The 17,032-nt window shown below is 46.3% G+C and overlaps 1 protein-coding gene across 8 annotated transcripts in view; it reads left to right on the plus strand.

Moving 5' to 3' along the window:
• The window catches only part of MAGI1 (membrane associated guanylate kinase, WW and PDZ domain containing 1), a 576,221-nt gene that overhangs the window by 430,590 nt on the left and 128,599 nt on the right, over positions 1–17,032 (plus strand). For all 8 annotated transcript variants that reach the window (XM_088473383.1, XM_088473386.1, XM_088473385.1 and 5 more), the window contains exons 5-6: positions 2,059–2,263; positions 14,804–14,886. In XM_088473383.1, the coding sequence (XP_088329509.1) occupies positions 2,059–2,263; positions 14,804–14,886 (288 nt within the window). The remainder of the gene's footprint in view (positions 1–2,058; positions 2,264–14,803; positions 14,887–17,032) is intronic.

Consider the following 17,032-nt stretch of genomic DNA (forward strand, 5'->3'; position numbering starts at 1 on the left):
AATGTGTATTTAGTTTCAGCCAATCTAGGTATGTTTTGTATTATTGGGCATTATTATGGGTTGCAAAAGAAGTTGGTGAGCTAGTCTGATTTCAAAAGAAGTTGGGAATGACATAGGAGTTACGTCCTCATTTAAGTATGTACCAAGATCCTCCTCCCCTCTAGTCGGAATTTAAGGACTGCTCTTTCAGTTGTTTATCCCAGTGTTTTACCATACGTATTCTATCCCTTGGCTAATACTGGAGCCGGGGTTAAGGGAGTAAGAACCAAGAGATTGTGGCTTGTAATTGGTTCTCCTAATCACACACACCATTCACTGCCAATCTAACACTGGTGGATTAAATTGTTTTGTTGATTGTGTATTACGGAACCAACTGCAGCCCCCGGGTACCTAGGTAAAAATCTTAACTAGGTGGTAGCACAGTTTTAAAGGAAAGTTCCTTTGTGGACCAGTATGGTAATGTATGTACTCTTTCCTTCAATTTGTCTACCAATGTGAGAAATCTTTCCATAGAGATCATAAGCTTGCGGGCAGGGCCCTCTTACCTCTGTACCCCCCTCCCCCCCGTAAAATCCGTCCGGCCCGGGGCCGTCTCCTTGTCTACGGAGGACTAGTGCAGTACGGGCAGCAGCAGCCCTAATCATCCAAGAGGGTAGTAGCAGCGGGATGTAGTCAGGATACCGGCGGTCCCTATCCCGGCCGTCGAAATCTCGACACTTAAAAAGCCCAACATGGGACTAAAGATAGGCGTCGAAAGCCCGACGCTTATCATTATTAGCCCCACGACGAAATCTCGACACCCGGCATACCGCACAATGGTAAGCCGGGTGTCTTAGGTTCTAGCAGTGGGGGGAGGGAGATGTTAGCTTTAGGAACCCCCCGAGGGGATTTAGGGTTAGGTACCCCCCCGGGAGGGTTAGGCTAGAGGAAGGGAGGGTTAGGGATAGACACCCCCGGGGAGAGGTTAGGCACCCCCGGGAGGATTAGGTTTAGGGTGTGGGAAGGAGGGGGTTAGGATTAGGCACTAAAAGGGGGGAGATTAGCGTTAGGCATCACTAAGGGAGGGTTAGGGTAGGGAGAGGGGAGGCTATTCAGCCGCCGGCATTACATACCGATTCCCTGCCCAGTCACTTTTTATTACTGACTGTTTTGTTCCCAATAATAAAGCGCAACAATATATGCGGTCACTAAAATAACTATTAATAAATAGTGTAACATTCTGCTGTGTTTTATCGGATGGGAAGTGTTAATTACGATTTTGAAGTGATTTCCCCTCCCCTTGTTTATGACCTGCTTTAATGAGGTTTTTGCCACCTTCTGGATCCACCATAACCAGAATAGGGGTTTGGAGGTAGTGGAGATCAAACAGCTGTAACATAACCACAGTGTTGCCAAATGCACCAGGCGTTCTATGCCCCAGTGTGTATATTTTGTGATCCCAGGTCTGATGAGTTCATTCCCTTGTTGTTGGACCGCGGTTTAGAAGCGAAATGCGTTTCTAAACCAGAAGTAGAACTTAGAATGTCTACTGCACATAAATGCCACACTGTTACTTCCTTATATCTGAGGGGCCAGTGCCCAGATTATACACTGGGGCCCTGTAGCCACACCAGTCACACAGCATCAGCAGTTTTCTTTATAGTGGTTGAATTTGTTTGACAATATGAAGGCTACAATATGCACATTCCATCTTAAGGCCCAGATTTATCAATGAGTGATATTCTTGTTATCACTCGTTACTAATCTTAAATGATGCTCCAACCAATCAGCTCCTGTCCTGTGTTTGAAAAATGACAGTTAGGAGCTGATGGGTTGGAGCACCACTTAAGAATATCACTCATTGATAAATTTAGGCCTTAGTATGGGCAGTCCGAGGTATTTAATACTCTTGTGTGGATGCTGAGTGAAGGCATGAATTCAGTTGACTGAAATGCCCAGGTTCTATGGGAAATGGTGCTTCGTGTTGTATTATGGACACCTGAATATGTTTGGGTTTTTGTTTTCGAATTGATTTCAGTCACTGACCATTTGCTGTATTACTTGTTTTGGTGGCACCAGACTCCAGTGAACAAGACGAAAACACAAGTAGCACGACGCAAGAAATCCCCCCACCACGGTTTCGGATACTTCCTAGTTTTCCCATCACGGAAGCATCTCAGAAGTTGCCTCAATACCTACCTCCTGCTGACGAGGGAAGCCTTGGACCCCTGCCTGCTAATTGGGAGATGGCCTACACGGAGAATGGAGAAGTCTATTTTATAGAGTAAGTGCAATTTTGTTGTTTGCGACGTTATGCTATAAGCCTTTGTAGGGTGTCTTTTACAGGGGTGTGATCATCGCACTCTTTTGAGACGTAGTGACCTCTCTACTCAATTGTGCTAGGGAAGAGAGTGCACAGGGTCAGTGACACGATGTGAGGAGGGGAATAATGGCAGCAGGAAGCCATAGCCTGAGCGTTATACAGTTCAAGGAGCAGGGTCCCCAGCAGCACAGAGTACATCAGGAGAAGAGTGATGTGTTAGGGAGGACAGGACTGTATTTGCCATGATGTGAGGAGGGGAATAGAGGCAGCAGGAGGCCACAGACTGGGAGATATATAGTGGGTGGAGCAGGGTTCCCCAGCAGCACAGAGTATATAAGGAGATGTGTGAAGTGTCAGTGAGGACAGGGCTGCATGTGACAGGGGCAGTAACATGATGTGAGGAGGGGAATGGAGGCAGCAGGAAGCCACAGGCTGAGAGTTTTATAGTGAAAGGAGCAGGGTTCCCCAGCAGTACAGAGTAGTCATATGAGGCTTCTGTCACACTGATGTAGGAAGATTGTGGTGTCAAACTCACCTTTCTTCTTCAGGGTCCATAGGGTCCACAGGAACTACCTTGGGGGGTATGTGGTTGGAGAGATCCAGGCACCAAACAGTCAAAGCCTTAGCTCCCAGAATGCACTGGTCCTCCTCCATGTATACCCCGCCCCCTAGCCACAGGTATTCAGTTTTTGTTTTGTTGCTCAGCAAGAGTTCAGATGCACCTTTAGAACAGGAGACTGCTCTGGCAGTCCAAAGCTTTTTATTTTATGATTTGTTTTAGTTACTATTTTACTGGGTTAGCAGTGCTGAGTATCCTAATATGCATGCACTGCTACTCCTTCTACCTCCGCCCATGCTGCAACACCAGCAACGTCTCTGGTGATTTTGGCGGGCCACATCAGAGCTTACTGTAGCTTTCAGCTATGATGGGAGCCAGGACACATGGAGATGTCAGGTAAGGCGATTCCTCGCTTATGGGGAATCGCACGCGGCAGTCCTTGCGTCCGGCACTGGAGGTGCATCGGAAGCCGCTGCAGTGAAGGCCCGGCTGCTCCCCCATGTCCTCACTAGACCACTGGGACCTTATCGTCTGACACCGGAGATGGGGAGATCGGCAGAAGATGCATCTACTGCCATAAGGCCAGCGTACCCGGTAGGTTAATGCAGCTTAGGGGAGGTAGGCTCTCCCCTGACCCAGACATAGACCCTACGAAAAGTATTCACGCGTCTGGGTTGTTCCTCCTGCCCGCCTCGTGTATATGAGACGCTCAAAGTCCACCATCGGTGCTCTGCTGAAGCTGTCGTTCTCAGAAGGTTTGGGTCGTCTCCCTGTATACCTCTCCCATAGGTCAGGTATATAGTGCTCTACATCCTACCAAGCCACCAAGCTTTGGGTGTTGGTCAGTTGATTCAGAGCTCATTGCGATTTAACTGCCTATGCATTATATGTGACTTGTGCTAGCTGCTGTTGATACTGCCTTTTATTTCTGACTGTCAGTTATAACTATCACTGTTTTTATCCTCAGCCCTCTGTTCAGGGTGTGTGGGGTTTTCTGTGTACTTCACAAATACTGGTACTTGTGAAGACTGTCACATTGCATTGCATTTATACCTTATACCTTTTATACATTGATATATCAAAGGTTAAGGATAATCAGGAGGTTGAAGCTCTTGTGCTGGTGACATGTAAATCCTGTTCAGCAGGCCAGTCGGCTCGGGATTGCATACGGGATGGTTTGCATGCTCCCTGTTATAGGGGAGAGCTACAGTACCCCACCAAATTTAGTACACCAGATAAAAAAGTGTATTGGTACCTTTGTACTTAGATATGCTAAGCATAAAGGGAAACAGGAGTTAATGCAAGTTAACTTATTTTAAGTTAATTTGTCTATTATAACTATCACTGCTATTGCTCCATTTTAACCCTCAACTACCAGGTGTGTAGGGGTTAAATTGTACACCACACTTGCTCATCTCCCTCTCTCCTAATTAGTTAGAGAAGCTCAGCTGCAATTGAGTGTTTACTGAGGGGAGTGTTTACTGAGGGGAGATTTGGTCTCTCTGTGTATACCTTTTCTCCTAGGTCCAAGGTATATAGCACTGGAATCCTACCAACTTTTTTGTTTGAGTTGATTCAGTGCCGATTTGTAAGTATATTTGTATGCATTGTACTTGTATCCTACCAATGTAACTGCGATTTAGTGCCCATTTGCAAATATATTTAGAAGCATGTAGATCCTACCAAAAACTTATGTGTTTAGGTAGTTGATTTTAATGCACTTTTGCAAATAAATGATATGCATTTTATGTGACCTATGCTAAACTCTGCTGTTAAAACAAAAAGTATTTTTTTTTTCCTTTTTTTTATTTTTTCTAAACCCCATCTACCTGGTGTATAGGGGTTAGAGAGTGCTCCACATTTATTTTTATCGGTGAAGTAGGTCACATTGCATTGTTCACCCTACACTTGTTGTAGGTTATTTGCAAATATTTCCCATGTCTCAGGACAAAGGTAAACAGGAGATTGTTGTCCCTGTGCTGGTTTCATATAAATCCTGTACAGTAGGCCTCTCAGGTTTTTATACAGGATGGACACCACAGCAGTCCACCTTACCAGCAGCTGTTCAGGGGTCACCTTGAAGGTCCTACTGGTCTCAGGTTATGACGCAGTTTCCTCTTCCTATACATCCTTCCTGGATGGAGAATTATGTACACTCAGTTCAGAATTTGGCTTTTAGCATCTACCTATCTGTAGAGGTTACAGGCGAATAAGACATCAGCCTTTTCCACTTCAGGGTCCATAGGGTATCCACAGGATACCTTGGGGTATAGGCGATGGCGGCAGACATCCAGGCTCCACAGAGTTAAATTTTCAGCCTCCCAGGATGCACTGGGGTCCCTCTCCTATACCCCGCCCCCGAGCCTCAGGCTACTCAGTTTTCGTCGGTGCCTGGCCGGAACCAGTCGCACCGTACAGAGGGGGGTCTTTTCAAGGCCCCTGAGTATTTCTTCGCAGCTGTGGCTGCACAACTAGAGTGCTACAGCATAAGACAGTTAGTACTGACGTCCATGCTGTCACTCCTACAAACCCCGCTGGTACCAGAATGCCGCTACTGATCCGGGGATTCTGGTGGGCAATCGGGGTCACGACTAGCGGTGCCCCTCATTGCCTGGACTGTAGCTGGATTCACGGGCATCTCAGGTAAGCGGCAATATTCGGGTTCCCGCCGAATATTGTATCACAGTCCTTTGGTCCCCAGGCAGGGGGCTCCCTGGGGACCGGCTGCAGCATGGAGCCAGGCTCACCATACCCTGCGCTTCCACTACCCCCGGGGACACAGGACCGCGCGATAATAGAAAACGCCCGGCGTCCCAGGGGTTAAATGCATGCCAGGGGAGTGTGCTTTCCCTGCACGACAGGCGGCGCCTCCCCCGCTGCACACAACCTTTCCACTGCGGTCTGGCATCTGCATGCACTCCTCCCTCAGTCCTGCCCTCACTCTGCTCCTCAGTGGCCATTTTCTGTGACTTGGCAAGCGCTGCTGGACGCTGAAAACGGCGGCATTAGGGTCGGGGGTCCCCCTGCATACCTCTCCTCCAGGTAAGGTCAGGTTATGCTGCGCTGTTTCCTACCAGGCTATCAGTCTGAGTAGTTGATGAAGGGCTGATAGTGCAGGTTGTTATTTCTGCATTGTGTGTGACTAAATCGCTAGTGTCTGCTGCTTGTACTTTCACTTTCAATCTGTCAGACATTTTCCTATCCCTGTCTCTCTGCTATTAGCCCTTGTGGTGCGGTGTTTCCAGGGGTCAGTGTCCCACTATACAAGTCTGTTAGTTAGACGTGTCACACACAGTTCCGGAGTTGCCTTTTCAGCCAAGGTGTACAGTATGTCTGGCACCATTAGTGGAGGGAGATGGCAGCTCTGAAGGGGTTTGCAACACTTGTCTTACAAGGCACAGCGAACTACTGTCCCTGCACCTGGGCTTGTTCGCTAAGGCACTTACAACCCTGGCGGGCCAGCTAGCAACACCCCCTGCATTTCCCCATATGGGGGTTTCACAGCAGTCTATGGCGTCGTCCCCTGTACAGGGGTTCCCTAGACAGTTGGTAATCCTTCGGAGTCCCTCGGTCTCGCCCCCCCAGGTCATGCAAGAACCTGCGTGAGCGAAGTCATTGTCCACGTCGGTACAACACCTGTTGGACGCTTGCAGGGAGAGCCATCCTGGCAGCCGCACAAGCGGCAGCTGCAAACTGATCAGGGTGATCGGGATGATATGTCTCCTGATGACAGAGAAATATTGACACTTCCGATCACGGCCTTGGTTGTTGAGGATGACGCTCCGCCTGTGGCAAAACCTAAATATCCCTTTTTTAAGGATATTAAAGGTGATGCTGTGGTATTCCCCCTATCTGGTCAATTAGTGGATCATTTAGAGGAAGCTTGGAAATCGCCAGGTAGGCGTTTCCTGCCCCAGAAGCGTCTGGCAGTGGCATATCTCTTCATAGAAAATTTTTCTAAATGGGGAAACCCCGCCACAGGTCGACACTTGTCTCGTCAAGAGTGCGACGTTGCCAATGCCCTCCATGGTCTCCTTAAAGGATCCCGCGGATCGCAAGGTGGAAATAGGTCTTAAGTCTATGTATTCCCTTGCTGGAGGCGTTTACAGACCGGCTATGGCTGTGTGCTGGGTGAATAGCATCTCAGGATGCTTCCTTCGGGCAACGGATTCTCCTCTCAGCACAGGAGTGTCCCCACCCTTGAAGGATACTGCTTTGGGACATCCCCAAGGTATCCTGTGGATACCCTATGGACCCTGAAGTAGAAAATATGAGATATGGTAAGAACTTACCCTTGTTATCTCTATTTCTACGAAGTCCATAGGGTTCCACAGGACTCCCGCCCTGTCGCACCTGTACTGCAGATGGGCTGTGATTCTGGTCACCGGTTTTTCCGTCTCCCTCTGGTGAGACTGTGATTCTTGTGCGTTCCAGACTGTCTTCTCTCTCTTTGTTTTTTGCTCCTGCTCCGGCCTATGGCTTGTTACGAAACTGAGTAGCCTGAGGCTCGGGGGCGGGGTATAGGAGAGGGACCCCAGTGCATCCTGGGAGGCTGAAAATTTAACTCTGTGGTGCCTGGATGTCTGCCACCATCGCCTATACCCCAAGGTATCCTGTGGAAACCCTATGGACTTCGTAGAAATAGAGATAACAAGGGTAAGTTCTTACCATATCTCATATTTTAAGCATATTAATGGACTGCACCATCCTCTCAGTACATCTGACTTTCAGATTCTGATATGTCATCTGAGGAGGCAGAGTATACACAGGTTTTCTACCTCTGGGCCTATCTCGGAGAGGAGGAGTGTAATTCATCAGTGGATGTTTCTGTCTAGCAGGGGCGGTAAATTCAATAGTCTTTATAGAAGATAAAGTACCAGCTCCTAAAGCCTAATAAACCTGGTGTTCAGACACCTGAAGGTGATTTCGGCTGGATTACCTCAATCTAAATAGCTCACTGAGTGTATGGGGGAAGCTAGGAACACTCCAGATAAACTTTTCCAGATTCCAAGTTTGACTAATGACTTTTTACCCTCTCCTGCAGGGAGAGAACATTAGGTGTGAAATCCACAGAAGGTTGGCACAACTCCCTCATCAGGTTCTATCTATGTCCTTGCCCTCTAGTAGACCATTCATACCCTGCTCAGTCCAGGGGGGCTAATCCCGGTTCCTTTAGCTATCAGGGAAGGAGTCATTGTTTTTGATTCAGAAACTAAATGCTCTATTCTGAATTGGAAATCTCTCAACAGGTTCATCCATGTGCCCAAGTTATGGAGACCCTGCGGACAATTTTGCTGGCAGTAGAAACTGGGGATTTCTGGGTTCCCTGGATATACAGGATGCATATCTGCATGTATCTATTGCACTATTCTAACAGGGGTTTCTGAGTTTTGCTGTTCGTCACCAACATTACCATTACCCTTTGGTCTGTCCACAGCCCCTACCGGTTTCCTCCAATCTCCCTCCTACCAAAGGTTCCCAGAAAATTCAAGCAAGAAGGCGGCAGGGTGATACTAATAGCCCCGGCGACTTTGGTTCACCAATCTGACATGTCTATCCATAGACAATTCACTTCCACTTCCTCTACAGCTGGATTTGTTAGGGCAGAGTCCCTGCCTACATCCGGACCTACCTCGTCTGGTTGTGACGGCGTGGCTCTTGAGTCTTCTGTCTTGAGAGCCAAAGGGTTTTCTACTTCTGTGATTCCTTTTTTCAAAGCAAGAACTCTCCCGAGTTCTTGCTTTTATCCAGGCTGGACTAGAATTAGGTCTTCGACTGGCTACCTTGAAAGTTCAGGTTTCTGCATTGTCAGTTTGGTTCCAGCACAGAATTGCTCCTCTGCCTAAAATGTTTGAACATTTTTGCAGGGTGTTCTCCATCTGCAACCTCTGTTTGTCTCTCCGGTGGCACCGTGGGATTTATTATTGGTTCTAAGGGCACTGCAGGCTCCTCCCTTTGAGCCCTTGGACACAGTGGACCTTAAATGGTTGACAGCAAAGACACTTTTTTTGTCCTCGCTATCTCCTCAGCTCGCAGAGTTTCTGATTTGGCAGCGCTTTCATGTCATGTCCCCATATTTGATTTTTCACCAGAATAGAGCTGTCCTCAGGTTACCTTCCGAAGGTGGTATCCCGTTTTCATATTAAGAAATTGTAGTCCCGGCTTTTCAGTCTTCAGACTTTTCTACAGGTGAAGCTTTCCTGGATGGGGTTCAAGCCCTTCGTATTTACGTGGATCATACCAACTCCATCAGGAAATCAGATGTGCTTTTTGTGTTATATGGTTTTCACAAGCGAGGCTGGCCAGCTGGCTCACTGGCTGCATATGACTATTTCTCAGGTTTATACACAGGCTGATCTCCCTGTCCCTAACACGGTGACAGCACATTCGACTCGGGCTGTGGGACCATCGTGTGCATTTAGACATGGCGCCTCTGTGGAACAGTTGTGCAAGGCGGCCGCCTGGTCTTCTGTCCACACTTTTATCAATTTTATACATTTGATACTTCTGACTCTCAAGATGCTTCCTTTGGGCGGCGGATTCACCTCTCTGCTCAGGAGCGCCCCCACCCTTCAGGGAACTGCTTTAGGACATCCCCAAGGTAGTTCCTGTGGACCCTATGGACCCTGAAGACGAAAATAAGAGTTATGGTAGACTTACCTTTGTTAACTCTTTTTCTTCGATTTGTACTTCCTTCTCCACTTTCCTTCTCCTGCCTTTTAGGCTTATTTACAAACTGCATGCCTGTGGCTAGGGGGCGGGGTATTTATGGAGGAGGACCAGTGCATTCTGGCAGCTAAAGCTTGGAAAGATTGGTGCCTGGATCACTCCAACCACATACCCCCCAAGGTAGTTCCTGTGGACCCTGTGGACCTTAAATAAAAAGAGTTAACAAAGTTAAGTCTACCATAACTCTTATTTTTGTATGAAACATTCATACATCCATCTTCATTATTACAATGGATGACAATCAATCAATACATTTTAATTTAAATTCTTTACATGTAAGAATCAATTTGGTCACTTCAAGCACTTCTCTCATAAACGCACACATATAATATCATATTTTATTGTATTTGTCATGCAGTTTATACATGACAAATACATTAACTGATCATTAATAGCACATGCTTTAGTAATAAGCCTAACATAATGTACAATTATTAAAGGATAATGAAAACGGAAAGCTAAAAATATAATTTATGTTCATATAAAATAAAACACGTGCTGAATGCTGGCACACGTTTAATAATGTGATGCTGTACGTCCTTAGGAGCACAGTGGGCATGCTCCTGCCAATATACACGGTAAATGTATCATATGTTTACATATCTCTCTCTCTCTACGGCCCTTTAAACAGCTCCTGTGACCTAGACATGGCAAGGCTGGCCAATTAGTGGGCAGAGGCCATCTATTAATGAGAAGTATCATCTGCTTATACAAGAATGTTCCTTGTTCCCACCAATGTGCTAATATTTTATCCCTTAAGCTGGGTACACATTAGACCAGTGGTTCCCTAAATGGGTGCCTCGGGACACTCTCAGGGGTGCCTCAGGTTGGTGATCCAGCACCAAATCAAACTATTTAGGGTCAATGTAAAAGGCAAAAACATAACACAAGTGGACAGACAGAAGCTTAATCCTGTCCACCACCACATAACTGAACATAGGGATGACGGATAAGCACTAATTATTTTCAGAATTTCTCAAAAACAAACTTTTGGCTTAGGGGTGCCTTCAAAAAAATATTGATACTCTAGGGCGCCGTGATCCAAGAAAGTTTGGGAACCACTGCATTAGACGATAGATTGGACGATTTGATGATTTTAGACGAATCGGAACGACAAATCGTCCACATCGTCTAGTGTGTACGCACTACTGCACACTCCCGCGCGTCTTCCATCGCATCTTCACATCAGCCTGCACTGCATGCCAATCTGAAGACATCGCATGCGGTGCAGTGCTTATTAATGAAGGATGGCACATTGCTCCGTCAAGCATTAAATCTTCTAGTGTGTACCGAAAATTTTGGATGGTCCGGGGCGAAGGCTAATCACGCCGACCATTGGCAAGAGTTGCCGGTCATCTAGTCTGTACCCAGCTTAACAGCTCCCTGACTGGGCTTCAGTTAAAAATGGGTTCCCAGTCTGTCCGGGAAAACAGTCCAATCTCAAGCCAGGTAATTATGAATGAGAATCTGCTGTCATGCCAACATCATTTTGATTAACATTAACACCGGTGCTCTTACCTGAAACCATTATGTCCATAAGAGCAACTTCTACCCCCACCCCCCTGCCACCCCTTCTCCGATAAGCACTATGTGCTTTTAAAGGGATGTAGTTATGAGACCGACGGCCGCATGGCCGACGGTCTCAATCCCGACCCAGGAATCCTGGCAAGGGATTTAACATAGGCGTTGAAATACCGACCGGTCGTCCTTAGCCGGGGGTAAGTATACACTTAGCCGAGGATGGGGGGTTTAGGATTAGGGAACCCGGGGGGATTTCAGGTTAGGCACCCCCCCTGGGAAAGGTTAGGGTTAGGCTAGGGGAAGGGGGGGTTAGGTTTAGGCACTAGGGAGGGAGGGTTAGAGTTAGGCACCCCCCCCCGGGAGGGTTAGGTTTGGGGTGCGGGGAGGGGGGTTACGGTTAGGCACACATAAGGGAGGATTAGGGTTAGGGATAGTATACTTACCTGTGCTATCTGGATTTTTAACCATCGGGCTGCCGGCGTCAGGATTTTACAGTCCGGCGGTCATTCATACTGACTCCCTTTTAAACAATATCAGGGGCCATTTCTTATTTATCCTGAATTAGAAGCTGCAAAGGTCTGAATATTTTATCAAGAAAACAGGCATATTAGTCATAATTATTCCAGGGGTGAGCGCGGTAATGGTACTGGAGAAAGCGGACATGTTTATTAATCCTTCATAGTATGTGGTGTAGTTTCAAACTGAAGTTTTATTCCCCTCTTAAATTAAGATGAAGCAGTTTATTGCAGAGAACGTCCTATATGGCACAGACTGGAGCATTTGATTTAATTGCAGAGATCTGTCACAATATAACACGGATTCTCCCCCTAATCCTTAGATATGTTGACTTGTTCACTGCAATAAACCGTGCTGGACATATAATCGCTCTCTGCTGTACTACCTATGCAGTGTGTTACTGCTCTCTCCTGGCGGACATGCATCCTAAATCCACATGAAAAACTCTGCGTTAATAATTCACTAAGTGATTTCTTGATGGGCTTCATTTATCCCTCTGTATTATTATATTTCTCAAACAATGATTATGCTGATACATTGGAACGATGCAGGGCATGTGTAAATATCTGAAGCATCCAAACCCCGGGACTGGCATTTGTTATGTAATTCCTCACACAGGACAAATCTGTGATCTGTGCTGTGCAAATAGTGCTTGGTGAAGCAGGAACCTGAACAAATCCCTTAACAACTGCTTTATTGGGGGAGGGTGGGATCTAGAACACTGTTTGTGTTTTTAGATTTGTGATCACTGAGGCCCTCTGTCTGCCATTTGGCTGTACTGCATAATATAATTTTCCATCTCACCTTTAGGAGTTTATTTACGTAGCAATGGATTTTCAAAACCCATGATTTTTGCCTGCCGTATTTAAAAGGGCAGTAATAGTAAAGGCAAAATCAGGCTGGTTTTGCATAAAATCTTATTGCCTTTTTAAATCTGGCAGGAAAAATCTGCAAAAATGAAGGATTTTAAATGTCCACTGCTTAGTAAATATACCCCTTTGGCGGGAAACTTTAGGCCATGCATTACCGAAAGGTAAATTAGATAAAATCCACAATACCTTACTAACTAATGCACACGCATTTATATTTTATGCTGTGCAAATTGACGCGTGAATGTTTTAAAAGAGAATAACAAACTTCCAGTTGCGATTGCTTACTTTTGGGGATGTTACATGTTATTTATTTTCATATATACAGATATATTTCTTATATGTTCAATAAAACTTATACGAGAGCTGTTTCTTTCAGGCATTATTTTTTTAAAAAAGGAGCCATTACTTCAAACAGGGCAGTCTACCTCATCCTGGGACTAAACATTATTCAGCTGTTCACACTGTAGAAGTAGTGACATCACTAAGATGCGTGTTGTATGTCGTGTTTTAAAGTTTTTATTTTAAGTTGCTATGACGATGAACATAATTTAACAGAAATGGCAACAGTACCACCTACATGTAAATTACCATAGCATCCTGGGCATAGCTATAGTGGGTGCAGAGGATGCCATGCTATAGCAGTGAGAGGTGTGTGTGTGGCAAAATATGAACTGGGGGCACTAATGTGGCATAATTTGAAATGGAAGGCACTGTAATGTGGCACAATATGAAGTGGAGGCACTATAGTGTGGCATAATATGAACTGGGGACACTGTCATGTGGCATAATATGAACTGGGGACACTGGGCCTGATTCAGACCTGGTCGCAAGCGCTGAGCGCTCGCAACCGGGTCCATGGTGGCCCAGAGCAAGCCGTCGCTCCGGGTCTCGCACCAAAGGGGGCGTGCTGTCGATGTTGAGTGACAGCACGCCCCCTTTGGTGGGCGGGCCGGGGGGGAGTCGCTGCCCAGATGGAGGCGTTCCCATGAGAACGCCTACCGTCTGGGGGCGGCCCCACTGACATCACAAGTGATGTCAGTGGGAGAGCTTTCGGCTCTGTTAGAGCCGAAAGCTCTCTGAGGCTTGCGGCAACGAGACCCTACCACAAGGGTCTCGTCGCAAGCCCGATGGTCGCGATGGTCTTGACCATCGCGACCATCTTCCTGGCCGCTCGCTGTAGCTGTGGGTGGTCACCCACAGCTATGCGAGTGGCCAGGAGGCCGTTCTAAACAAAAAAAAAAGACCAGCCCTGATTCAGAGCGAGCGGCTCTGAATCAGGGCCTCTGTCATAATGTGAATTTGGGTTACTGTGAGGCATAATGTGTACTGGCAGCCCTACAATGTGACAAAATGTGAACTAGGGCACTACTATGGTTCATACAATAAAGTAGGGTACTATTGTGAAGCATCAAACAACAACTGCTGTGGAGAGGTGTCTCTCTCTAGACGCATTGGGACAGGGGCCCCTTCAAAATGTTGCTATGAGGCCCACAAAGTTCTGCCTACACCCCTGCATAGCATTCTTGCCTACTTTCCTGGAATATGAGTGTAGCCTTGATGCTGAGAATCGCAGCTAATTGCACTATCATACTCTAACCCCCTCTATTTTAACTGTTTTTAGATTTATTATCCTTATTTATTTTCTTTATTTTTCATGGTGGATAGTCAACCTACTGTCGCAGCCTCACCAATACTCCACTGTTTCTTCCAAGTTCCTAATTGATTCAGGCAGCACACAAGATTTTTGGACACTGCACGGAACAATGTGCAGCCTCAGCAATACTCCACTATTTCTACCGAGTTCATCATTGATTCAGGCAGCACACAAGATTTTTGGACACTGCACGGAACAATGTGCAGCCTCAGCAATACTCCACTATTTCTACCGAGTTCATCATTGATTCAGGCAGCACACAAGATTTTTGGACACTGCCCAGATCAGTGAGGCACCCAGAAGGTAATATGGGTTGCCTGAAACTGCAGTACACAGATGGTGTATTGCCAGATAGCAACAGGTAACAGTGTACAGTAGGACCTGCTAGGATGGACTTTACAATTTTTAATCTATGAATACTGATGTCAAAATGTACATTTTGCAAATATTTTTTGCAAGGACGTCAATAGACCATATCAATTGACGGGTATTGTACAGATTTGCCTCTATGGTGTACTTTGTAACCATTTAGAGATTTAAGGGAGCATCTCCATGAAGGAAGCCACAATGGCTATTTACAAAATGTATTTAAAAACCTTTTTCCCGTATCGTCTGTGTTTGCCTAAATCGATTCTCTGAATTTATTTTAGCCACAACACGAAAACGACGTCTTGGTTAGACCCACGGTGCCTGAACAAACAGCAAAAGCCTCTGGAAGAATGTGAAGATGATGGTAAGGAAATCTGCATATAACTAGATACAATTACGAAATATGTGTAATCTTAGTAAGTATGTTGTGCCAATGTGCTGGAAAAGTAATATTTTTTTTTATGGGTGAAAAGTAAATGATCTGTTTGGCAGGGCTGTAACTAGGGTAGTGCAACCTGTGCCATTGCAGGGGGCACCACAGGGCATGGGGCGCTGGTCAGGCCTCTCAGTTTTCCTGTTCATTATCATTCTCACTTGTAGCTTCCTCTGCTTTGTCCCCAGCATTTCCTGGCCTCCCCTATCTCATCCCTGGCCCTTCCCCATGAGGACATGGCCCTTTTTCAGGTGCACTATCTTATGTCCCTATCTAAATAATGAAGGGGAGGGGGGGGTGCCAATGCTCTCTCTGGCACAGGGCACCAAAAAGTTTTCTTTTAAATGACTTTCTTGTTTATTAATAAAATGGCAAACTTTCTTGTACGATAATCACAGGATGCATCTTACTATACACAGCTACACATGCTGCTAAACACTCAAATACATAGGTACAGGGTGGTTTATTATGATGCGTTTAAGATACCATAGAACGCAGTTGTTGAGAATAGCCAAGCATGTCTGTGCCTCGTCCCCTGTGCACCAGCGATAGACATCCTGACACCCGTCAAGGGCCCCACGGAGGTTGGGTATGGGTTCCCGGTGGCCAGAATACCGACAACGGTTAGTATACTTACTTACAGGTATTGGGATTCTATCACTAATCCTAACCCCTACCCGAACCCTCTCTCTTCGGTGCCTAAACCTAACCTCCCCGTCTAGTGCCTAAAGCTAACCTCCCCCTCCTCGCACCCTAAACCTCCCTCTCTGGTGCCTAAACCTAACCTACCCCTCCCCGCACCCTAACCCTCCCTGTAGTGCCTAAATCTAACCCTCCCCCTAGTGCCTGACCCCTAGCCCTAAACTTAACCCATCCCTAACCCACGATACTTACCTTTGGGATACTGGAGCCGGGTTCCTGGCGCTATTGGGAATCTGCTGCCAGTATTTAGATTGTTGGCATCCCGCACGCCGGGATGCTGACTACATCCCTCCCGACAGGACCCTCTAACCTTCAAAAGGGCCGTACATTATTCTATATCTCAGTAATAGGTTAAACTTAAACAGTACATTTCGTCAGGGAAATAACAGTAATAACATATCAGCAGGCATTTTATTAATGTGTTACAAGCTATAAGAAACATATCTGACCATAATGAAGGAAACAGCCGCGGCCCAGAGCAGAAGGCTCGGAGTGCCCCCTATTGCCCATCCCCGCTATGGTCTGTCCTTCCATAAAAGGGACAGATTTGAAGTATGAAATTGGCATAAACAGATTAATTCTGCAGCAGTTGTAGGATTTTTGCATTGAGTGATAGTGGGTGGATTTTCCTGGGATTTGTTGAGAGTGCGAGTTAAACCTATATTGGGTTTCTCTTATAAAGAAATATAAATTGGCAAAGATTTGTAAATATCTCAGTGCTCTAGGTTTAATTCAAAATCCCTTTTAGAATATTTCCTTTAAAGGCACATTGCTCATCTTGTTCTGTATTTGCTTTAATGTATACATTGAGATGCAGGCATAGGGCCTGATTCAGAGCCGCTCGTAAGCGGCCGCTCGTTCGCTCCGAGCGATGTTTGCCCAACTGCGCATGCGTACGGATCGTTATACGCATGCGCGAACCAGTCAGTGCGGTCAAAATTCATATGCTCGCAAACTAGCGAATGCCTGAAAATTTGAGTGACAGAAAGAGGCGTATGTGGGTGGTAACAGGGGAAGGTGCTTGAAAACGGGGAGTGGAGATCCGAATGCAGGCGTGCTTAAAGGTCAAAACGAGCGTTTTATGGGTGTGCATAATTAAAACAGCAGCGTCATTGACCACGTCCCTGGGTTATTTTATAGCCAGAACTGCTCGCAAAATTGTGGTAACAAAAACCAGCCACAAGAATAGCGAGCAGTTCATACGCTGGTCGATGTACTCGATTAATCTAATAAATAGCGGACATGACGTAGGATGCGAGCGGCCAGGGGGCGTAGTTTTCCAAAAAACGACCGCAAGTTTTGTTAGCTCGTTCAGACCTAGAGGCGTGAACAGACCGCAAAGAGCGAACGGTTCATTTGAATAGCCACCCCTATT

The sequence above is a fragment of the Taudactylus pleione genome, unplaced genomic scaffold (genome assembly GCF_031769625.1).
Source record: "Taudactylus pleione unplaced genomic scaffold, aTauple2 ptg000135l, whole genome shotgun sequence".
In the NCBI taxonomy this organism is placed as follows: Eukaryota; Metazoa; Chordata; class Amphibia; order Anura; family Myobatrachidae; genus Taudactylus; species Taudactylus pleione.